The sequence below is a fragment of the Mustela nigripes genome, chromosome 4 (genome assembly GCF_022355385.1).
Source record: "Mustela nigripes isolate SB6536 chromosome 4, MUSNIG.SB6536, whole genome shotgun sequence".
Lineage (NCBI taxonomy): Eukaryota > Metazoa > Chordata > Mammalia > Carnivora > Mustelidae > Mustela > Mustela nigripes.
In genome coordinates this window covers 3,162,337-3,186,854 of record NC_081560.1, presented here as the reverse complement: position 1 = coordinate 3,186,854, position 24,518 = coordinate 3,162,337, and the positions used below count along the sequence as shown (strand labels likewise).

General features: G+C 47.8%; 1 protein-coding gene across 4 annotated transcripts in view; it reads left to right on the top strand.

The window, feature by feature from the left end:
* The window catches only part of DPP6 (dipeptidyl peptidase like 6), an 857,378-nt gene that overhangs the window by 587,196 nt on the left and 245,664 nt on the right, over positions 1-24,518 (top strand). For all 4 annotated transcript variants that reach the window (XM_059396038.1, XM_059396041.1, XM_059396039.1 and 1 more), the window contains exon 4: positions 17,777-17,871. In XM_059396038.1, the coding sequence (XP_059252021.1) occupies positions 17,777-17,871 (95 nt within the window). The remainder of the gene's footprint in view (positions 1-17,776; positions 17,872-24,518) is intronic.

Genomic DNA, 24,518 nt, shown 5'->3' with positions numbered 1-24,518 from the left:
TCCTTTCCTTTTAAAAGTTGAATAATATTTCAGTTTCCGTGTCCGTGTTTGTGATATTTAGGTTATGCGTCCCTCTGTCAGCAGAAGCTTGGGTTGCTGCAGTGAAACCAGTGTACAGATGCGTATGAGTCCCGTTCTCGCTCCTCCTGGGAACATGTCCCAAGGTGGGACCCGAGATCATGTGGCATCCAGTGTTTCCTGTCTTGAGGAATCATCGTAGGTTTCTCGGGAGTTCTTAATACTTCCAGAAGTCGCTCCAAATACTGGAGGGCCCCAAGAGACAATGTTGTTTCCATGCCATGTGATGCCCCCACCCAGGAAGTTAACCATAAAGAAAAAACAGCTTCGTGTCCTAAAGAACAAAGGGTACATACATCTCTTTCTCCAATTCAATTGTGGTTGCTTCTGTGGGTCAGTCTTTTACTACCTTGTGCAAAAGTGGCTGCAGAATTATCTAGTTTCAAGCCTCTTGGGAATGGTCTGACCTAAGGTTTATGGCCGGGGACTCTGGGTGGCCCTTGGAGAGGCTGGCCGTCACCACCTGGAATGCTGGGTGACCCGAAGGTCTGTTCCGCTTCCTCACGGAGCAGCCCTGCCTTCTCTCCTTTCTCTGCTCTGCTGTCCTGGTCCCCCAGGGAGTGAGGGGCCACGCGGTGGGGCGGCCGGTGGGTCAGGTGTTCTTCCTTTGCCGCGAACAGGCAGCGGCTCTCTCGGTGTTTGAGTTTCTTTATTGGGAGAATCCACAAGCGAGCATGGGAACAGCGAGCGCCGCTTCTTCGGGCCCTGGGCTACCCAGAGCCCGTCTCCCCCCACCCTCCCAGCGCCGTGGCCGGAGCCCAGCAGGGTACCGGGGTGGTCCGAGGCGCCCACCAGGCCTGCTCCCGCTTCCATGTTCTGTCCTCTCCGGATTCAGCCTGGTGAGATTCCAGGGAACCTGGGACACGGTTGGGGGGTCGGGGGAGGGGTCGCTTCCTGATCTCTATAGCGGCACCGGTTCTGTTTAATTGGACTTCATTAGACTATCGTCTCGTTTCTTAAAGGGGGTTTTCCTGCTTTTCTCAGTAGCCACACCTACGTCTTCAGCTCCCACAGGGCTCGGCTGCTCCTCGTGTCAGACAGAGACACGCACACATCCCAGGACGCGGGCGCGGGAGAGTGCAGATGAGACGCGGCTCCCCAGCCTGGGAAGGCACTCGGGGAGCTGCGGCTACAGGGAGGAAAGTGAGTTAGGGCCGCGCCGAGCGGCGTTAGTGGTCTCCCGGGAGAAGAACGCTCGGGCAACCGGGTCAGGGAAACGCGCTTCCGGGCACCGCCGGCCGAGGCGTGAACACGGGGCTGAGTCCGAGCGCAAGGAGACCCAGCCCGCACGGCTCCGGGGGTCGCGGGGGAGGTCATTTATCCGCTTGTGAGGATCCTGGGCTTGGGTGTAGCACATGGAGTGATGAATACGGCCCGGGGCACTGTGAGGAGTGGGAGATGCATGAAATGCAAAAATAAAAATAAAACTGAGACTTTGATCTGCTCATGGTTAAGTGCAGAACAGAACAGAATTGAAACATTGGCCGACATCCGACTGTCAGACCTGCAAAGTTTGCTCTGCTCTCCGCACAGTGACGGGTGACGCTGCTGAGATGACGCGGGGCTCTGATGTCCCTTTGCTGTCATTTATTCTAGCGCTTCGGCGTTTTGGGTGTGACTGTCCGTCTTCGGCTGTTCCATGGCACTGGAAGGTCACAACCGATTTTCTTTGACTCACACACCCCAGACCGTTCTCTATCACAATTTTATCTCTTTCTCTTTTGAAATACTTACAGTGTGTTGGTTGTATGAAAACACCATCAAAACGTCGGTTAACATGGTCTTTCCCCTCAAGGAATGATGGCCCAGGAGGCAGGCATCATGGAAAGAAAACCGTGAACCAAGGGCTCGCGGAGCCCATGTTGAGTTGGGACCCAGGCGATCGCGTTTGCCTTGGCGCCCGGCACTGGGCGAGCGTGTGGGAGGCACCCGCCCACCCAGCCATGAGCTATTCAGATTTCAGCTAGAATCCCAGTGTGGTTCCGTGGAAGGGAGAGGGAACTGAATCAGATCCCACTCCTACAGTACCGTGTTTCTGGAGTCTGGAGGGAGGCGTGTCCCGCCCGACCGCTGGGGCAGGGCTGAGCCCGTGACAAGAGGCTCCCAGCGCCCGCGGTGTCTGGCCCAGAGGGTGCCTTGAAAGTCGGTTGTTAGTGGGCTGACTTGGATGAGCAAACCCAGGACACTTTGTGCATAGAATCAAGTACTTCGCACAGGTCAGGGGGTTGTGTGTGTGTGTGCATGTGTGTGTTCAAGCTCACGTGAGAGCTGCGAATGGGGGTCTAGTTGACGGGACTCTACTCTGTAGAATAAACCGGTGTCACAATATTGTCTGAGGAGGAGCTGCTCCTTCGTCGTTCCGCGGTGTTGCAAGGACGGAGGAGAGCCTGTTTGTGTGAGCCTCTCTGATCGTCGTGCCATTCCAGAGGCCGCATGTGAATCGCAGCCGCCGCCTGGACTGAAGGCAAATGCGAACGAACCGGGGAGAAGGAAGGCGAGGGAACTTGAGCATTTAAAAAAAAAAAAAATCCATTCCCTAATCGAATAAACACATATTCCATTGCAAGTTCTAATCTTCAACATCATTTACCCCATCCGTGCCCCCACGACTCAGAAAGGCAGCTCTAAGGAATGAGATGCAGTGATGACCTTTATCAGCTCGACCGGTGGTTTAAGCTGAGCCGGACCTCCGCGGTCAGCGAGCAGGACAGGACTCACTGCTGACCAAAGCCACCGAAACGAACGCCGGCTCACTCATGAAGACACTATCTCACCCCGGGAGACCAGAAACACCCTTCATCGATTTTGTGGATAACGACAATAACATCATCTAACGATGAGCTAAGCCTTATTGTGTGTGTTTGTAAAATTACAGTGCAGATCAATTTGTCCTTTTTTGAAAGACTTGATTTGTTGCTTTCTTAAATTACTGTCTTTATCAGCGGCATACGTGGACGATAATTGTCAGGTTTGCAGTCCTGACGATTCAGGTTTATTTATCCTCTTGTCTCAAATACTTTAGAAACTTGTATCTGTGAAACTAAGTCAAGATTTTTAATGCTAAAAATTTGGGGGTAAATACCGAAATTTGCCTTATTTTTTTAGCGATACCACCTGGGCTGTGCTCGATTGGGGAATAAATGGGGTTCATATATTGAAGCGATGTCCTTTGCTGTGGGGTGATTAGTAAAGCACATGTTTCAGTTAGACGGGAATGACACAGTTTTATTAGGAATGTGTGAAACTGTAGCGATCCTTGTCTTCAGGGTAGTTTTCTCAGGTTCCGTGGGTGAAGCATTCCTTGGAGCTCCTGTGACTTTTCTTAGGAAGACGTCCGTTACCCAGATGCTGGATATTTTCTGCGAATCGTGCCGGTAGAACTTAGTACTTAGCAGTACTAAGTACTGCTAAGTACTTAGTACTACTGCTGACCCGGACATGGTTCTGACGTCCTGTAAGCGAGGTGTCGTTCACATCCCCATTGTTGACAGCTGGGAATATTGAGAGAAAAGTCGAGCAGCCTGAGCTCATCCAGTGGGAAAGTGAGGATCTCCGAGTACACTTCAAGTTAATGACCTGCCAGGAGAGGGGTCCTCGCTTCACCGTGAAACTGTCAGCTCGAGATGCGTAGGACGGCATGTGGCCGGCACTCCCTCCCTGGGCGCGGTCACCACCCAGTCATCCCCCGGCTTGGAGACCCGTCCGTTCTGGCCGTCTGATTGACCAGACCGTCTCACCGGGAGGAGCAGCCTGGCCAGCGGGAGCGTGATGGCGGGTGTTCCCCTTGGCGGGGACAACCCCCACCACGGTCACACCAGGCTTCACGTCCTACCCAAGGAGGTGGGCCCAGGCAGTCCTGCTCCTCAGGGAAGGATCCGCTTTGGACCCCTCACGGTTGTCACTCACGCCAGATCTCTGAACACGGCAAAATCAGGCCCTTGGAGGCCTGATGGACATGAAGGAGCCCGTCTGAAGGAGAAAGGAGACCTTCCCAGTGCTCCTGCCGACTTTTCCTGGGAGAGCGGAGAGCGCCTCTGATCACTGCACCCCGACAGATAGAACTGCGTCCTCTCATGATTTCCTCCCTCCGTGTCGTATCAGCCTGCGCGCTGTCTGCGTTTGGGGTTTTTCCATTGCTGTTAAGTCAGAGAGGTGAGAGCTGTGCAGAGTCGAGCTTTTCACAGACCGCACTCAGAATTCTGGAATATGGTCATAACATTTGGTTCCTTCACAAATAAAATCACAGGCGCATGTTTGGTACGAAGCCACAGCCACTCTCCGCGACAGAGACTTGAGCGCTGCTGGCTGGGGCCCTGCTCTTCTGTTTTTGCCCACTTGTGGTTGGTCCCACTTGACCAGCCACCTGGTGTCTGGTGTCCCTTCTTGGACAGTGAACATGAGGGGCTTTATTATGGAAAATTAAAGACTGAGAGAGAAAGTAATGTGACTCAGCAGAGCAGTGCAACAGGGTCAAACCTGATTCTCCCGACTCCAAATCCAGAGTCAGACTGTGATTGTTAGTCTCTCTTTATTCAGATTAGAGTCAACTCTGAGCAAGAGGAAAATGGAAGTAATACTGGCTTAAACAGGATAGAAATCTACTTGTCCAAATTATTTCTCCTTCACATGGGGGTCAGGAGGTAGGACCTCTGCTCTAATTTGCTTTTCATCTTCAGGCTTATGCAGGGGTCCAATATGGCTGCTATAGCTCCAGCCATCATAAAGCATCCCTGCTAGCAGGTATGAAAAAGGAGAGGAGGGCAGTGTGTTCTGGTCCTGTGAGGACAGGGTTTTCCAAATTTCACTGTCATCTCTGGCATATCCACTCCATGGTAGAGCCTGAAAGAGAAGCCGGGTTCCCAGACTCCCAGACTGCACTTTTCCCAAAGGTCTGTAGACCACCACTGGCACTTTTTGCCCCGGTTTTTCTTGAAGGAACATCCCTGTCAAAGTTCTCTTGCTCGGCCCACTCATGAGTATTTGTCAGCAGAAGGTGGTTTTTCTCATGGAAGCATAAATAAAGTAAAGTAGTCACACTTCAGCTAGACCATTTGCTAGTTTGTACCAGCATAATCGTTAGAGGGAATAATATTGACATTAAAAACTGGGTCTACTTTCCACAGTAATCTTCTGCCCTCGCGTAATGCCTGCTGACAATCAGGTCATTCAAAAAAGTGTGTCTTCTGTATTTGTACTGGAAAACAGTGACTTCGTAGACCCTCCCCGCCCCCATGATGATGTGTGTCCCTAGTTCAGCATTGACTCAGCTCTTAGCGTTTTGATTAAAATCAAAGCCCAATGATTATGTGATAGGGCTGTGTGGCGAGTTACTGATTTACTAAGCTCTGGTATTGGAACGACACACGTAACATCTGTCACTGACCGATGAATTACAGAATCCGCTGATGGTTCAGAAATTTTGAGGAAGAACTGATTTTGATAAAATTTGGTGGCCTAAAAAACACCATGTTTAACCTCATGTGGCTTCATTTCTGGACAAACTGGTAGCCAACATCACCTTTTACACAGTTCAGTGATTTATGCCATAGCGTACCTGTGGAATTTTTCCTGAATCTTGCATATGCTGAACTTCAGTTGAAGAAGAATTTTTTAAAAGTAGAAGTCAAGAGGCTCATGGTTTTAAGTTAATGTAAAATAGACATGTGCCAGAGATTTTATTTACTTCAGGAATTGAGAGACCTAGGAAGAGATGAAGAGCGAAATTAAAGACCACATATATGTAGGCAATCAGAAATCCTGGATTGAATTTGGTGTAAAGTTGACTTTTTCTGTGGAAATGCGGTGGGCAGAGGGACCCAAATGCATCTCCGGCAAGCAGGAATTCTTAGCAGCTGTCTGGCAAGAATCCTTTGCATGGCTATCCGTTCTCTCCAACTTATAGTCCGAAAATAGCTCAAAAACAGTGGTAGTAGTGGACATCTAAAGCGGCAAAGAGCCTGGGGGGGCGCCCTACACGATATATAATATTCTACCAGAGGATACTCCATGGTCTTTTTGCCCATTTCTGTCTTTTAAGATTTTTTGATGCTTTTGATAATACTTGTGATTGATTTGCTCTAAGAGAATTTGACTAAATAAAAGAACCATCATAATATAATCACTTTACAGCCCTTCAAGGAGTCTTGTGTTTTTATAAAACAAATCATAAATATCCTTAAAAACGTGTCATTAGCACAGGACGTTGTAGCTGACCTTTCCTTGTTCCATACGCACCTAAATCTTTTTGTCTTGCAAAGCCTCCTTATCTCTGTATTTCCTTTTACGATAGATTGAGGTGAAAAAAAATTGCCAAAAAAAAAAAAAAAAACCTAATTCTACAAATAAAATTGTTTCTCCCCTTATCCGCATACGTCTAGGGTTGTCAGTGATAAATACAGAAAGAAGTGCTTTGTTTTTGAGCAGGGTTTCAGTGTCTAAGCTGTTTAAAAGTCTAAACATGACTCTGTTGAAGCACATAAAAATTGTTCCCCATAAGAACGGAAATTTAGAGGATTTTAAAAGCTATCTGGGCAGTCCATTAATCAAAGACAAAATTGGACAATCTCAGATCTTATCATGAAAACTAGTGAAATTCAAATCCCCTAAACATCATCTTTGAACTACAGCTGCTTTTCCAAGTCATTTGCAGGCTGGGATCAGGACGTGTTGGAAGCTACTTGTCCGTGTGATCACCCACGTTGTAAAAGCAGGTATTATAGTGTCATCTGTGATCATGATTCGAAGCCCACAAGTGTAGAACCTGCCGTCTTCCATCTGTGTACCCGCTGCAGTCACGGACAACCCTGCTCACGATCTTTGTGACATAAGCCAGAAAAAAAAAAGTATAGAACCATAGAACCTTAATTTTTTAATTTTTTAGAACGCTTTGGCTCCCTTGGCCTGCAACCCACATGTTCACTTACGTGGTTGCAAAGCCTCCAGGCATCTGCCCGGGATCCCAGTGTCTCTGCATCTTGACCCATGTGTTGTGAGGCGCTGTGCGTGGGGCCTTCCGCGTGGGAGTCCGCCCCACTTTATTGTATGCTCATCGGAATTAGGGGCTGTGCCATTTTATTTTCTGCTTCCTTTTCATGAAAAATTTTAAACTTACTGAAAAGTAGGAAGGACAGTAAAGTGAATGCCCATATAAGCACCGATCATCTTAACCCTTTTGCCATTTGGGTGTCTGCTATCAATTTTTCTGGCTGAAAATATTGACACATAAATTGTATCATTTTCTTTCCTCCCCCAATACTACACATGTATCTCCAAAAGTAGACCCTCAACAACCTTATCTTCTCCAACAAACATGGCTGTAATTTTATAAGAGCGGTGAATTCTCAAGTTGTACAAAGGGCTGATATCCAAGATTTATAAAGAACTCCTCAAACTCAACACTCAAAAAACAGATAATCATGTCAAAAAAATGGGCAGAAGACATGAGCAGACACTTCTCTAAAGAAGACACAAAAATGGCTAGCAGACCCGTGGAAAAATGCCCATCATCACTAGCCATCAGGGAGATTCAAATCAAAGCCACAGTGAGATACCACCTCCCACCAGTTAGAATGGTCAAAATTAACAAGACAGGAAACAACGTGTGTGGAGAGGATGTGGAGAAAGGGGAACCCTCTTACACTGTTGGTGGGAATGCAAGTTGGTGCAGCCTCTTTGGAGAACAGTGTGGAGATTCCTTAAGAGATTAAAAATAGAGCTTCCCTATGACCCTGCAATTGCACTACTGGGTATTTACCCCGATACAGATGTAGTGAAAAGAAGGGCCATCTGTACCCCAATGTTCATAGCAGCAATGGCCACAACCGCCAAACTGTGGAAGAAGCCAACATGCCCTTCAATGGACAAATGGATAAAGATGTGGTCCATATATACAGTGGAATAGTACACCTTCATCAGAAAGGATGAATACCCAACTTTTGTGTCAATATGGACGGGACTGGAAGAGATGATGCTGAGTGAAATAAGTCAGGCAGAGAGTCAGTTATCATAAGGTTTCACTTACTTGTGGAGCATAAGGAATAACACAGAGGACATGGGGAGATGGAGAGGAGAAGGGAGTTTGGGGAATCGGAGGGGGAGAGGAACTATGAGAGACTGTGGACTCTGAGAAACAAACTGAGGGTTTCGGAGGCGAGGAGGGTGGGGGGTTGGGTGAGCCTGGTGGTGGGTATTCAGGAGGGCCTGGATCGCACGGAGCACTGGGTGTGGTGCATAAACAATGAATCTTGGAACACTGAAAAAAATAAAATTAAATTAAACTACAAAAAGAAAAAAATACAAGAATTCCCAAGCCATATTCAGATTTCTTCCTTCTCAAAGTATCTTCTATGGCTTTTTTTTTCCCCTCCCTGCTCAGATCAAATTAAGAATAATAATTAGACTTGATTCTGTCTCTTGAGTTTCTGCTAATGTGAACAGCTCCGAGTTGTTGCCCTGGTTAGTCCTGTCCTGCGGACTCCTCCGCACCCGGGGCTCAGACTGTTTCCTCACAGAAGGAGGGAACACGTTGGTCTGCAGCATCTGGTTGTCCCACTGGTGAACCCTCTGAGGTGGATTTGTGGGTGACACTGTGGCCCTGAATGCCCCACTATGAACATGCGTGCTCCCATCCAGACGGGTGTGTTTTCTCTGAGGTGACCTTTGTCCTCAGGGGAATATCCCATCAAGTTTCTTGGAATGAGTTTGGCCTCCGTTGAGGACCTTTACCTGAATCCAGGGGTTTCGGTGAGAGCTGCATGAGGTGGTTTCCCGCGTCCATCGTGCCTCCCGCACTTACGGGCCGGCAGTGTCCCGCGAGGAGGACCTCCCTCTCCGGAACGGGCTGGGTGTCATCCCCCCGCATGACTTGAAACAGCAGGACAATGCTGGAGGATTCGCTTTTATTTTTCTTCTCCAAATTTGTATATAAATTCCAGCTACTTAACATACAGATGCTAGTTCCAGGCGCAGAGTTGAGTGACTCCTCGCTCCCGCGCGTCACCCGTGCTCGCCGCGACAGGCGCCTCCTTCATCCCCGCCGCCCTCCTCACCCAGCCCCCCCCCGCCCCTCTGGCGACCCTCAGTTTGTTCTGGGTAGTGAAGAGTCTGTGTCTTGGTTTGCCTCTTCCCCACCCACATTCACTTCTTTGTTCCTTCAATTTCACCTATTTCATGCCATCTTGCGGTATTTATCTTTCTCGGACTTATGTCACTTAGCACGACACTCTCCTTGGTCCTGGTCCTTGCAAATGGCACGATTTCCTTCTTTCTATGGCTGAGTCATGCTCCAGTGTGTGTGTGTGTGTGTGTGTGTGTGTGTGTGTGTCCCACGTCTTCTTTTTCCACACATCAGCTGATGGACACTTGGGCTCTCTCCATAATTTGGCTATTGTTGGTAATGCTGCTGTGAGGACCAGGGCGTGTGTATCCCTTCAAATCCGTATTCTTGTATCCTCTGGGTAAATACCCAGGAGTACATTTGCTTGATCATAAGGTAGTTCTATTTTTAATTTTTTGAGGAGCCTCCACACCGTTTTCCAGTGCAGCTGCATGGGTTTGCCTTCCTGGGTTATTGATCTTAGCCATTCTGACAGGTGCGAAATGATCTCTCATTGTAGTTTTGGTTTGTATTTCCCTGACGATGAGTGATACTGAGCATCTTTTCATGTTTCTGTTAGCTGTTCTTTGGGAAAATGTCTATTCACACCTTTTGCCCATTTTTTAACTGGATTATTTGGTTTGGGGGGAATTGAGTTTTATAAGCTCTTCATATATTTTGGATACTAGTCCTTTATCTGATACGTCATTTGTGAATATATTCTCCCATTCCGTAGGTTGACTTTTAGTTTTATTGTTTCCTCTGCTGTGCAGAAGCTGTTTGTGTTGATGGAGTCCCAATAGTTCATTTTTACTTCTGTTTCCCGTGCCTGTGGAGACGCATCTAGTAAGAAGCTGATACAGCGTTTTCAAAGAAGTTGCTGCTAGTGTTTTCCTCCAGGATTTTGATGGATTCCTGTCTCACAATTAGATCTTTCAACCATTTTGAGTTTATTTGTGTGTGTGGTGTAGGAAATGGTCCAGTTTCACTCTTCCCCATGTGACTGCCACAGTCTTCCCAATGCTGTTTGTTGAAAAGACCGTCTTTTTTTCCATCAGATGTTCTTTCCTGCTTTGTTGAAGATTCATTTACCCTAGGGTTGAGGGTCCATTTCTGGGCTCTCTGTTCTGTTCCGTTGATCTGTGTCTGTTTTTGTGCCGGGACCATCCTGTCTTGACGATGACAGCTGTGTAATAGAGCTTTAGGTCCAGAATTGTGATGCCACCTGCTCTGGTTTTCTTTTTCAAGGTTGCTTTGGGCTATTCAGGGTCTTTTGTGATTCCACACAAGCTTTAGGATTATTTGTTCCAGCTCCATGAGAAATGCTGTTGGTATTTTATAGGGATTGCGCTGGATGCGTAGATGGCTTTGGGTAGCACAGATGTGTGTGATTACCAGTTTCATGGTAATGACTCAGTTTCATAGTTACCTCCAACTGTGGAAAAGGAGTTGCTTTTTTTTTTTTTTTTCCATACTTTTGGGAGTTCCATTATGGATCCATAAACTGTTTTATAGATTCAGTGTGTTTTAATAACCTATGGCATTTTTCTTCCGATGTTCCAATTTTATCCACTTGGACCCAAGAGCCTTCCCACTGGTTCTTCTCCGCCCATCTGTAGCATCACACGAGTCTTTTCTTACCAATCGCACACCCTCAGACGCACAGAATAAGCGTGTGTCTTTCACACAGCGGCGTGTCAGCTGCTGGTTGGCGAGGACACTCTGCTCACCGGCTGGCTGGTTTGCTCCCGGGGCTGGGCGACCAGCCGGCCCCTGGCTGATCTGGAATGGCCCCTTGGTGGTGACTCGTAACTCAGCTGTGCTCCATGTCTATTTCTCTTCCTGGGGCCCAAAGCCTGGGCCAGACATGTTGGTCCCACAACCATGGCACACAAGCCAGACTGGGCAGGTGCTCCCTGGGTGTCTGCTGGCTCCTCTTCCAGTGACCATTCAAGGCACGGATTGGAGCCACCTTCAAGGGGAGGAGCTGGCAAAGCTAGACGAAAAGGCAGAGAGCTGGATGGGGTGAAGAATTAGGGCCATCCATAGCCTACCGTTGTCTTATGCTCTGGGTCCCCATCAGGCCCCGAACACTTCCTTGCTCCCTGGCCAATGAGCTCTTCCAAGGAGCCAATGAGCTCTTTCCTATGTCCTTTGTGTGCCTTGGATCTAGAAATGCCCATTTCCTTAGTGTTCCTGTTCTTTTTCCTGAAGTGCCTAGAAATGGTGCCTAGAAACCCAAATCTGAGTATCTGAGATAATCACGCATGTAGACACCTTCTGTGGACGAAATGAGCACATGGTTGACAAAATAAGCAAACGTGAGTCCATGCTGATGTTTCTGCCACTGATTTAACTATACAGGGTTTTCACTTTTAACCGAACATAATGATTTTAAATGTGGACCCATTTTCTCTTATAGATAAAAATCTTACTTTCTTGTAACATTAATAGAATTACTGATGTGCTTGGAATCGTGTCTTAAAGCTCAGTGTTGTGGTTAATGTGGAACTTTACGGCAGCCAAGATGCACTAATCCCCGTCCGACCGGTGACTGTGACTGAGCATGCCCTTACATCAGGGCACGTGGCCAGTTCACGGTACTGATCTTGTTTAGTGGGAAATGGTATTTCTGGACGACAGTGTGGGTGTAGGAATCACAGACCAGTTTTCATATTTGATGGCCATGATGGGGACAATGACTTTCTTGGGAAACACGTTGCATGCTCTGTGTTGCCAGATTACATGAATACAAGTAGTTTGTATCTGAGAAGAGAATTAAATAAGCAATAAATAGGACAGAACAGTGTTTCATAGAAGTTATTTAAAAGTAAAAGAAGATAAAAAGTCAGATTGACTCCGGTTATTGTGTGCACTCTGTTTCTGAAATTAAAATCCGTTCCCCTGAAGGAATTCTTTGTGAGACTTACAGAATCAAGGATGCTCTCCAAGGCCAACCAGCACATACGAGTCCGAGTTGGCAATGAGAATGACATATCTCGAATGACAAGGCATCTATAGCCCCATAAAGCCACACATTTTACATTTTTTTCATCATGGAAAAGACCTTTGCTTTAAAGGTTTCTAAAAAATTCACTAGTCAGGCAAAAGCAAGCGTCCCATAAAGTCAGCTGCTCTATGATACTCAGAGGAAGTGACTGGGATGTTATTTTTGGAAGAGCAGGAAAAAATCACGTGTGACTTTGCTACATATTTTCCTGCCACAGTCTGGGAGAAAAAAGAAAGTGGAAAGCAATCACCCTCCTTGTGCTGGTCACCACGGCTGTTTCTCTGCTTCTTTCCTCGTTTAGCTTTGAAGAACCAAGTAACACAGAACAATTAGATTCATGATATATTTTGAATGCAGCTTCCTGGGTGCTCCACGTACGAAAAATAAGTAGCAGCAGCGGGGGGTGTGAGGCAGGCTTCCTTCGGGGGATCTTCTCCCCAGGACCTCGCCCTCGGTGTCTCTTAGAATCCCCCGTCGAACCTGCCTTTGGGTTTCCCCTGCCTGTCCTCAGGCATCCACACCGCGCACTCGCCTCTGGGCACTGCAGCGAGGGGAGAAAGCAGCGATCCCAGCATCTCAGGAGGCACAAAAGGTGTCACTTGTGAAGCCAGCCTCCCCTTGCCTCCCCCCTTTGACCTCCCTGGCCCGGAGCGGTCTCTCTCCTGCGGCGGGTCTGCAGACCGGGTCACGTGTGGCTTGCGTATTTGGGGACTCAGACACGGGATGGTGTTCATTCGGGGAACGCATCGTGCATTTGGAGTGCCTGGTTTCCTGTCCGTCATTACACTGGGGTTTGGAGGTAGAAGGATCAGGAAGCGCGGCCTCTCCCTTGCTTCAGGCTCTCTTCGTGGAGGAGACAGAGCTCGAACAGCCAACAAGAGCAGCGGCTGCGTGAGCGGACGGCGGGGCGGTGGGGAGGGGGCAGAGAGGGGCTCATCCTGCCTGGCAGAGGCTCGAGAATCTTGGCAAAGGAGGCGCCTCTGTGCTAAGCCCAGACAGATCTCCCCTGGCAGGAGCTGGAGGAGGGCATGGAGCGTTGGCCAGGCAGTGGCTGGGGGCGTCGGGAGGCAGGAGGGCAGGACACGGTTTCAGGTGCTTAATGGGGGGGGAAGCAAGTTAAAATGGAAAGAGGAGCCCAGGCCAGAATGTGAAGGGCCTTGAACATTCAGGCTAAGGACTTCAGCCAAAGCAGACTCTGCCAGAGGATGGGGGGGGGGGGGGGTTTTAAGAGGAGGCATGTCCTCCTGTGCTCGGAGCAAGGAGCCAAGGGGGCAGGTCCCATGAGGAGGCCACTGGAGGCGTCCACGGTGAAGGTGGTGGCGGTCAGACCAGGGCACAGCACTGAAGGCAAGAGGACAAGGTGATTCGAGAAGCCTTCAAGGGGGCGAGTGCAGGCGAGGGATGGAATCATGAAGACGAGAGACGGAAAAGAGGCTGAGATGGTCCCAAATCTTCTACTGAGACGAGACGAGCTGCTGACCGTAGAGAGAGCCTGCCCCGGGCCAGGTGGGGGCGAGCTCATGTCCGGTACCGTGCCTTATGGCACTGAACGCCCACACGTGCAGTTTCAGGCCTAGACTCTTACTTTGCCTGTTCTGCAAAAGAGAAACGCTTTCTAAAAGCATTACAGCATTATAGCAAATCACAAGTCAATAACAAAAAAGATGAGAATGTTTTGCATACATTTGCAAATTAGAAGTTCTAAATAACTCCTAGGCTGAAGAAGAAACCGTGACAGAAATGAATAAAGCATAGAACAAAGCAATAATGAGAAAACTGCCCATTAAAACTTGTGGACTCCAACAAAGACATAATTAAGGAAATTTATAGCACCCGTTGTGATTATATTAGAAAAATAGAAATGCTGAAATTAAGAAGCTAAGTGTCAGACTTAAAAGTTAAGAAGAGGGGATAATGAGACAGGGTAGAACAGAGATCAATAAGATGGAGAGCAGAGGCACAGTGGTGTCTGTGACCCGTGGGCCACATTGCTGGGAAGAGAATCACGGGAGTTCAGCTGCAGGTAAAATATCTGAATCCAGAGTAAAGCCGGTGTCTGAAGTTGGAGGCCCACACCCAGCAGAGAGAAGTACCTGGTGTAGCCCAGGAAACCACACTCATTAGAGGATATTAACAAAGCCGGGCGCGTCCAGTAATTGATGTCCATAATGTCTAGGATATAATGCAAAATTACCCTACTTACAAAGAACCAAAAAAAAAAAAAAAAAAAAAGGAACACCCTTACATCATAAAAGAAAATTAATTGAGTCTGACCCCAAAAGGAAACAGACTTTGGAACTGATAGATCTTAAAATATATGTTATAATTATGCTTAATGAATTCACGCGAGCATGTTTCCAGTGAATGCAGATCTCAGCAGGGAAATGAGGGGTCTCCGCAGAAGAGCAGAAGCGTAGAAAGAACAAAATGGAAAATCCTCAACATGAGAACGCTGATGCCGGAATGTCGGAACACACTGGGTGGCACTCACAGTCAAGTAATCATGGCAGAGGAGAGGCCAAGTGGCTTTCATGACAGATCATTAGAAGACATTCAAAGTGAACAGAGGAACAAAATTTTAATGAACAGATCACCAGAGACGCTTAGATAATATCGAGTTTCCCAGTATCGGTGCCATTGGAGTACTGGGACAGGAGGTTGATAAATAGGAAAAAATATTTGGCAGATAAACAGCAAACGATCTGATGAAGACGTAGATTTGCAGATACAAGAGGCTCATCACACAGAGTAAACACAAAGAAGCCTGATCGAAAGCTTTATGGGGCGCCTGGGTGGCTCAGTGCGTTAAGTCTCTGCCTTCGGCTCAGGTTATGATCCCAGGGTCCTGGGATCGAGCCCCACATCGGGCTCTCTGCTCAGCGGGGAGCCCGCTTCTCCCTCTGCCCCTCCCCCAGCTCATTCTCCCTTCTTCTCTCTCTCTGTCTCAAACAGATACATAAAAATCTGAAAAAAAAAAAAAAAGAAGAAGTAGTTTGTAGTTGAGCTGTTGGAAATCAAAGACCACAAGTCAGTCTTGAAAACAGCAAAAGAAAAAATGCGCAGGAATAGCATGCAGGGAAATAACAGTTCAGTTAATAGCTGACTTCTCCTAGAAACCATGGTGGCTGGAAGAAAGTGAAACAAATCTCAAGAGAAAAAAATAAAAACTATCAACCTAGACATCTGTATTAAGGGAAAATACCCTTCGGGGCCCCTGGGTGGCTCAGTCAGTTAAGTGACCGACTCTTTCTTTTCTTTTTTTTTAAGATTTTATTTATTTATTAAACAGAGATCACAAGTATGCACAGAGGCAGGCAGAGAGAGAGAGAGGAGGAAGCAGGCTCCCTGCCGAGCAGAGAGTCCGATGTGAGGCTCGATCCCAGGTCCCTGAGATCATGACCTGAGCCGAAGGCAGAGGCTTTAACCCACTGAGCCACCCAGGCGCCCCAAGTGACCGACTCTTAATCCCAGCTCAGGTCTTGATCTCAGGGTCATGACTTCAAGCTCCGTGTCAGGCTGCGTGGTGGGTGTGAAGCCTGCTTAAATGGCTAACTGAACACAATAAAAAAAAAATAATAATAATAATAATTTCAAATATTTAAAATTTTTTTTTAATTTTAAAAATTTAAAAGGAGAGAAAATATCCTTCAAAAATGAAGGTTAACCAAGACATTTTCAGATAAAACCAAGTTCAAGGACTCGGTTACCAGCAGGTCCATACAACCAAACAGCTAAAGCAAGTTCTCAAGGGGTTAGGAACATGATAATGCCCGTTATAAACTCAGGTCCTTGATGAAGCATAAAAACCATCATCAGAAATGCCAAATAATGAACAATTGCAAAAGACATTTTTTTTTTCCTTTTTGACTTTTTCTCCTTAATCTCTTTACCAGTGATGCACTGATGCCAACAGTAGGTGTGGCACGTGGCGGAAGGTAGAAGTTATCTAGATGTAATCCACGTGGAAACGGTAGCAGCACAGGACTAGGCGTGGACTGAAAACTTGACAGACTTCTGGATTTCATGAGAAGTGGCACATTATCAAGTCATTGCAGACTGAAAAGTAGAATATACGTAGTCTGATCCGTAGGGCAGGCACTAGAAGAAATGCAAAGAAATACAGCAAAAATAGTGAAAGTAAACTTCTGAAAAGTATCTGACAGTGAAATGGAAGCCAGAAATAAGAAAGAGGGGAAGAAGTGGAAGAGTCACGTGGAAACAGGACACACACACACACACACACACACACACACACACACAATGGACCGCAGCCATATCGATAATTGCATTAAATGGGCATACAGGACATTTACAAGGACAGACCATATTATGGACCACAAAAATGTCTGAATGAGTTTTAAAAGACCCAAATCATGTACAGCACATTCTGTGATCCTGTGAATTTAAATTAAAAATCGATAAAAATAAGAGGGACCAGGACAACTTTATATACCTGCCAATTAAACAACACGTTCCTAAATAATCATTGAGCCAAGCAGACATGCGGGGGGAAATTAGAAATAATTTGAACTGAAGAATAACGTAACTCGGCATATCAAAATTTGTGAGATGTAGCTAACACCATCCACAGAGGGAAATTTTTAGCTTTGATAGTTTTATTAGAAAGGACGGAAAGTCAAACCAGAGATCTATGCTTCCACCTGACACGGGAGAAAGAAAAGAGAATGAAACCAGAGCAAGTAGCAGAACAGAATAAGAAAGAAAATGTGTAATTCCATGAAATAGAATAACGGGTAGGAATGATCATAGCCTTTGAATTAATGCAGCCGCACCGTGTTCCTTCAGCGACAGTGACTGCGTGAGATGCCCAGACCCTCACACGGGCTCCGCATCACCACCTTCACTCAGAAAGACAGGAGTTCTTCTTCCCCACCAGCGACCCTGTCCTTCAGGAAATGTCCTGTTCCGTTCCCAGTAGGCGCACACACCTCTGTGCCCGCACCCCAGCCACCATACTGATCAGAGTGGGTCTTTTACTGACTTCCTAAGGGGCTATTTGAAATCTCGGTTGGTCATACAGAGGTCCACGGTCACCGTCGCTGAGGACGGGATGTACAGATAGAAGGATGGGCTTGACCAAGTCACGGCCCACTCCTCTGGGGGTCACGGGGAAGGTTGTGGACAAAGCAGAAACAGTTTCGCAGGATACGGATGTCGGTGTGCACAGGTGCGTGTGTGTCCAGATTTCCCCGGGCTCCAGACTCAGGAGATCATTCCCGCTCGTGCCAAGGGTTGCCTGTGGTCTCTGATAGCGAGTTTCTTCATCCGCTCTGTGGGTCCGCTCTGTGTGTTCTACTCAAGAAAGCTCGAGAATGTCCTAAAGATTTTATGGACATGTGCCCCGGTGCTTTATAGGTCACTGTATAGAGTAGGAGAAGAGATTCAGAGAGAAGCTTCACATGAGGTTATGTGGAGAGCAGCTGGAAATACTTTTCCAGATTAAAAGAACCCTTTGATGAAACACAGGATCTATTTTTATCAGAAGTAGTTGATTTCCTTTGGCGAAAGTGTCCGTCAGAAGCCTACTGAGTTCCTTAATGTCTTCTGTCTCCTTTTTATTTCCTCTCTCGTAGATAAAGAATTCATCTACAGAGAACAGAAAGGAAACGTGATACTGCGGAATGTTGAAACAAATATTTCTACAGTGTTAATAGAAGGCAAAAAAATTGTAAGTACTCTCTCTAATGACCGGGATAATTTTAGTTTTCCCTCCTGCAAGTCAATAAAGCAGAAAATGACTTTGGGTTTCAACTTTTAGTAGGCGCCACGCAGAAGCAATAAACTTGTAATACTACAGCCTGCGCAACTAAAGATAATGTGAAATTGAAACCACGCTAATTTAATAAGATGAAAGCAGCTTCTTCCAGCGTGCGGGACATTTCTCTGCAGGTGTTGGAAACAAGTGTTGCATACCATATATAATTGGAAGATAACGTCCTGAGGCTTTAGACATTTCCAGAACAATTACAGTAATGCACAGAGACTACTTGAGGAGGCCTTGCTCAGTCTTTTTTGTTTGTTTCTTTGTTTGCTTTAAACTCATCTCCACATGCACAGGGAATGTTAATTTAGACACTGTGCCGCTCTGATGACATTAAGGGATGTTTATGCTTTAAAATGAGAACTGAGTCGATATGACTGCCACCGCTTTGGAATCTGGGAAAACATGGTTTCCCAAAGATTTAGGTGGCGATAAGATTCAGAGTTCATGTGCAGCTGAAGATATTTATTAAAAACAGTCACTGAGGTTCTGCGCCAAAAATCGACTTCAAGAGAATTCACTTTTTTCTTTCACAGTATGTTTATGTTCATTGTTAGAAAGAGTAAACCCCCAGCTTCAGGGAATACGTTGTTTTTTTGTTTTTTTGTTTGTTTTTTTTTTGTCCAGTACACACAGATTTGGACACAGAAAGGTGATTATACACCTTTGGTGTGACTCAAGACACAGGCGTCCTAAAATCCCAGAATCCAGGCATTAGAGGAAAACCACAGGAAAGGTCAGGTGGCTCCCTGGCTTTACAGATGGGGATCCGGAGCCCAGAGCTGGGGAGTGAGCTTTTCAGGGTCCCACAGCTGGGTGGTGACCCCACCTCCCAGCCCATAGAAATGCTGCTCTACCTCCTTCCCCTCTTTGAGAACATTCAACTTCCTAAATATCTTTATTTCATTTATTTTTGTTGTAAACGTACTTTTTTCTTTAAAAAAAAAAAAAAAAAACGCTCATTGGGGTTTAGTATTAAATGGATCCTTCTTTTACCTGACTGCTGGTGTAACGGAGGCCTGGCAAGGTTACCTCGTGGTGTAGTTGCCAAAAATGAGAGCTTTATTGAATTAAATCATACTCTGCAAAGTAAGACTCCAAAAGAAGGAATGTGTATGCATTTCTGTGTTAAGAAATCATCTCCGGTAGAATTACTCCCCTAAGAACATCTCATTCAACCCACTCAAAATACCAAAATGGCAGGAACGGTTTTGTAATATTAATCGAGTGGAGAAAATGATCAGACAGTTGCTGAGGGTAAGTGCATTTGAACGTCCGCACGTTATCCCAACCTCTGTGAGGACGTCAGCTTAGCCTAAGCCAGGTCCCCTGCACGCACCTGCACTTGGAACAAAACACGAGAACAGGAACTGTCTCCTCTTGCTCAGATCAATAGCTTGTGCAGATCACGTGTTTTAACTAAAATGACAAATACTGACCCGATTTCAGAGGCCACCTTAGGTAGGGGAAAGGGAAGAGCCCCTCTGAGTGTTGCTAGACTTATTCCGTACAGGGTAATCTTTCTCTAGAGATGTCCTATTGACACCAAGCGTGCCAACCCCGACTGCCTAGGTTACTCTTGTCTTGAAGCTCCGTTAAATGCTCCTGTAAAGAAACCTCAAAAAAGGAGGATGAGGGGAGTCCGTTCGGGGCCCGCACTATGGTCTTCCAGGGTGCGGAAGTCCTGTGTTTGGGTTCTGGGGAGCCCGTCCCGTGTTTGGGTTCTGGGGAGCCTGTCTTCAAAACTCTCGTCCTTCCGTTGCGCGGTCCTTTGTTCCTGCACCTCGAACACGGGTCTGCCCGGGGGTGCACCGTGGACTTTCTCCTCCGTTTTCTTGGGCGCGAACCGAGAAAGCTCCGCCCGATGGGGTGAGGGCCAGCTGGCAGGACCGTCCGCACACGGAGGAAGGGAGTGTGCGGCTTCGAGTGGGGACATGGAGCCCCGGCTCTTGGGGGTCCTGTCCTCTTGCCTTTCTGATGACTAACCGGGGGGGGGGGGTGTCTCTCTTTATTTGAAACTCAGAAGCGTGGAGATGGTTTGCATGATAAAACCGACTGGTTTTTGAGGTTGGGCTGAACCCGCTGGGGAAATGGACACGGAGCTGTGCATGGGGTGGTCAGCAGGGACATGAAGGGTCCCTGCGGCCTTGACCTCTAAACTCGCTCTTTCCTTCTCCCCCAGCAGACCCTCACGCAGACCCTCACACACGAGGTCACCTTAGCGGGTCCAGGCCCAGGGGCCGGCCGCTTCCTCCTGGTCCTTGGCTTCCCGTGACTGGCTCTTTCCCGGGATGGGTCCGTGGAAGGGGGTGCCGGTGAAGGCAGCCGCTGTGCCCATCCAGCAGAAAAGCTTTTGAGAGACTTGGTGATTGTGGAGTGCTGCTCCGCACGCGGCTGTTCCACGGGACCACCCCCGCCCCGTGCCCCCTCCTGGGACTGTGCTTTGTTCAGTAGCGACAGGACCTCAGGCCAGTTGACTAAGCTCCGTGCACCTCCATAGAGCATTGTAAGGACGGAGTGACAGGTTACGTGTCACAGGCCCGAATGTCGGCATGAGTCGCATGTGGTTCCAGAGCGTTAGGCCGGACCGGAGAGCCGGGGCTCGGGGCTCGCGGCTCAGGACTCAGGCGGGGGGAGTGTCAGCAGCACCAGGGGTGGAACCTGCACCCCCTGATTTTTTTAGCTCCTTCTCTGTAGGTGTTCGGGCGAGGCTGCTTCCCAGGCAGGGTCCTCGAAGCTGCCACTGGTGGTAGGAATGATAGCAAGGGACACTCTCAGATTTTCAAAACAGGAAATCAAACCTGAACTTTCCCTTGAATTACAAGTTTGATATCCCAGGAATTCCACAGCATTACACTTTACTCCTATTTTTAAACGTACTTTAAATACCAAATGATGTATTTTGTTTTTATGCTTCTAGAAGATTCTTTTGTCAATAAATCAACAAATTATATAAAGGTCTTTGTTATGATGTATATTCCATTTTCCCCTGAGAAATGAAACGCGATGATTATGCCTGGTTCCTGAGGAATCTTAGGACTCTTCTCTACCGAGGAGAATACTGACTTCTTTTTTCCTTCTTTCTCTTCCTTTGCTCTCCATCTATCTGTCCATCCATCCATCTGTCTGTCCGTGCGTCTGTCCACCCATCCATCCATTTATCCATCTATCTGTCCATCCTTCTGTCTGTCCATCTGCCTATCTATCCTTCTGTCCATCCATCCGTCTATCTATCTGTCCATCTGTCCACCCTCCATCTGTCTAGCTACATATCCATCCATCCATCCATTAATCTATCCATCTGTCTGTCCATCCATTTGTCTACCTATCCATCTACCTGTCCATCTGTCTATCTATCTACTATGTATCTGTCCACCCATCCATCTGTCTCTCCACCTGTCCAACCATTCGTTGTGTCTGGAAGGCAACTTGACAATGCATTCAAGATGAGTAGAAATATTTAAGTTTTTCTGCTCATCCCAGGGAATTTTTCATAAGTAAAGAATCTGACGAGTGAAAATATTTGAAGCTGGAGAAGCAATTTAAATACAAGTAGATGAAATATGTAGCCAGGAAAAGAATAGTTACGAAGATGATCGTACTATGGAAATATGTCTGCTGTGTGTACGCAAACACAGAAGAATACGATGTCAGACTTACACGTCAGCCAGCGACCGTCAGCCTCATCGCTGCGACTGAGAAGGCTGAGCAGCACTCACTGCAGCGCGCAAACGGCTCCGCTGCTTGGGTGGGGAAAACTTAGTATGTGATTTTTCTTGGCGATGATTTCCATAGTTGCTGTTTCAAGGCCATTTATTCAATAATTTTAATCAGATTTTTAAGAATTCAGCATCACGTTCCAAAGAGATTAGTCTTCCTCCAGCAATGAATACGGAGGAACCGCAAACAGGTCTGGAGGTACTTGGAAGGGGAAACACGTGCTGCTGAGAAGCGTCCTGTTGCTCTGCTGTATGTCAGGCTTTCTGACTTTTTACGTCTTTACTTGCTTAATTACGAATCTACTTGTTTTAATTACTTATTTAAATGACTAAATTAACATTTAAATAAAAAGTCCTTTTGTTCCCTTAATTTATGCTCCCCTTTGATTGTATATAATCACAAGCCTGTAGAATTTGAATTTTTATCTGTCTCTAAAAATTAATGAATTCTGACTCCTCGCAGAGGGGGACGTAATTATAAGTATTATTAGACCCACAGCAGAATCTAGAGGAATAATGGGTTCGTGGTGCTCAGGAGGAACTCCAGAATTTGTTAGAGATCAGAACTGGAGACCACTTGTTTTTTTGTTTGGGGGTTTTTTTTTTCCCCCTTTTTTTCCTTCATCCAGTGGGCTTGACTTTCACAATTATTAGTTTTCACTTCATTCTGTTTCATCTAATTGCCATCAAGGGCTTCGTGTGCCTGTGGTCTCATGTCTGGAGAAGGCAGAAGCCCACCTGCCTGGCTTCTGTCCCCCTCACCCTCGTACAGCCCTGCAGGCGGCTCAGGACACAGTGCTCCTGCCAGCGGGCTCCCGTGGTGGGGAGGGGGCCCCAGTCGCTGGCTGGTGGACCCACTCCCCCGCTTCACATGTCACCCTCCTGCTCTGGGTGACACCCGCCCCCCAGCAGACCAGACCATGGCCAGCAGGCATTGCCAACCCAAGGCTGGCGGCTCTTCCCACGCACGTCCAAACCAGGAAAGGGAAACAGCCTTGTTATTGCGTATAGTTGAGGAGGCCGAACTTGACGCCCTGAAAGCCCACCGAACTATTTTATTTGACCCACGGAGTGCTTTCGACAAAGTGAAAATCCAGGTTTCTGGCTTTTCTTGTAAAACGGGATTATCTGGCCGCAGCCGGCTTCCTGGTCTCGCATTTAGCAGACACCGGCTGGTGCAACGGGCTAGCAATGGCCATACCCCCAGACGCTACCCTCACTGACTTCTAGCCAGACTGGCCTCTCAGGTGCAAACCCCCCGAGTCCCGGAGCAAAGGGATGGCATCCGAAGTCTCCGTCTTTTGCAGGAACGCCGTCCTGAGCCGTGACGCACACTCTGTTGAGTATCTTTTCTGTGTCTTCTCGGTTCTGTCCATCCTCTGTCCTTCTGCATTTTTTTTTCTTTTTCTCTCTTGCTCTTTCTTTCTTTTCCCTCCCCTTGTTTTTTCTATTTCTCTTATTAAAAGAGCAGGAGACAAAAATATTTTTCATCACAAGTTTTCATTTTCATTTTAAGTTTTATTTCATAGGCTACTCTGTTCTTACGTCAATCCATTTATTATGTGAGGAGAAAATCTTACACCTGTGCCTTTAAAAGACCCGAAAAACAAAGTAGCAGCTTCATTTTTCTGGCCCCACACCTGCTGTCCTATGCAGGTTAAGGGTGGCCTGATGTAGTGCTTCTGTCACTGTCTCTACTCTGTCGTCTGACATTAAGCAGGTAATCTTGTTCTCTGAGCAAGGTCCTGGGCTAGACAGGGCGGGCGGCTGGGCGGGCCAAGGATTAGGGAAACAGGTTGACTCTTGGGGAATTCTCCACCCAGATCTAAAGAAACACACATTTGCCTGACATCTGTTCAGCGGAGGCTCCTCGGACGGGAGTCCCAGGTGGGGAGCGGGGAGCGGGGTGGCGGGTGGGAGCAGACACAGCTCGGAGAGGGACGTCCCGCAGCCCCTGGAAGGCAGGCACGACTAGAAGACGTGTGGGAGGTCACATTGTCGCTCAGCGGTGAGCAGGCTGAGTGCTGAGTCGGGGGGCTAAGTTGCCACCCCGGCACAGGTGGTCTGGGAGCGGTTGGAAGGACAGGCGTGGCACGGGGACCCCGAAGAAGACAGGAAACAGGCCATCGAGCCCCTGACTCCGTGCTCCAGTCTTTACTCTGCTGCAAACAGAAAGGGCTGGGACTTCTGGGGACAGGCCTGTGTGCTCTGGGAACATAAAGCTCGGCCCACGTGAGGGGCATTGGGAGGAAGGAAGGATGGCAGGCAGGGAGCCCCCCCGGACCGCCGCGGCCCCAGGAGAGCGGAAGGAAGTCCTGGTGATGGCGTGACTGGGAAGACAGGAGGGATGGCTCTCAAGTCCTGCGGCACAAGCACAGTTGCGGAGTCTGGGCTGCATTTGTGTGCGGGCAGCTGAGGTCACCGCTACGGGGCTGTGCTGTCTGGGGCGCGGGTCTCACTCGCCCCCAGTCGGGAGGTGTGAGGGGCCCTGGAGCTGGTGCGGCAGGTGCACGCAGGGCGCTAACGGTGCGCGGCAGGTGCACGCAGGGCGCTAACGGTGCAAACCTCCACTCGTCTTCTTATTTCACTGAACTCCCTGAGCAGCTGTTACTTTGTATTCTCCTTACTTTACAGAGGGAAACACGGGTTTGGAGAGGCTAAAATATCTTTTTCTGAGTCACATAGCTGGCAGCCGAGACTCCAGGGCTGATAGATTGATGCTTCCCGCTCTTCATTTCCTGCCCGTTACGTGGCCGTTCGGGGCGCTCTGTCATTCTCCAGCTCCTTCTCTCAGTAGTGGCCCCCGTTCCTTTCCTGCATTTATGATCACGTCCG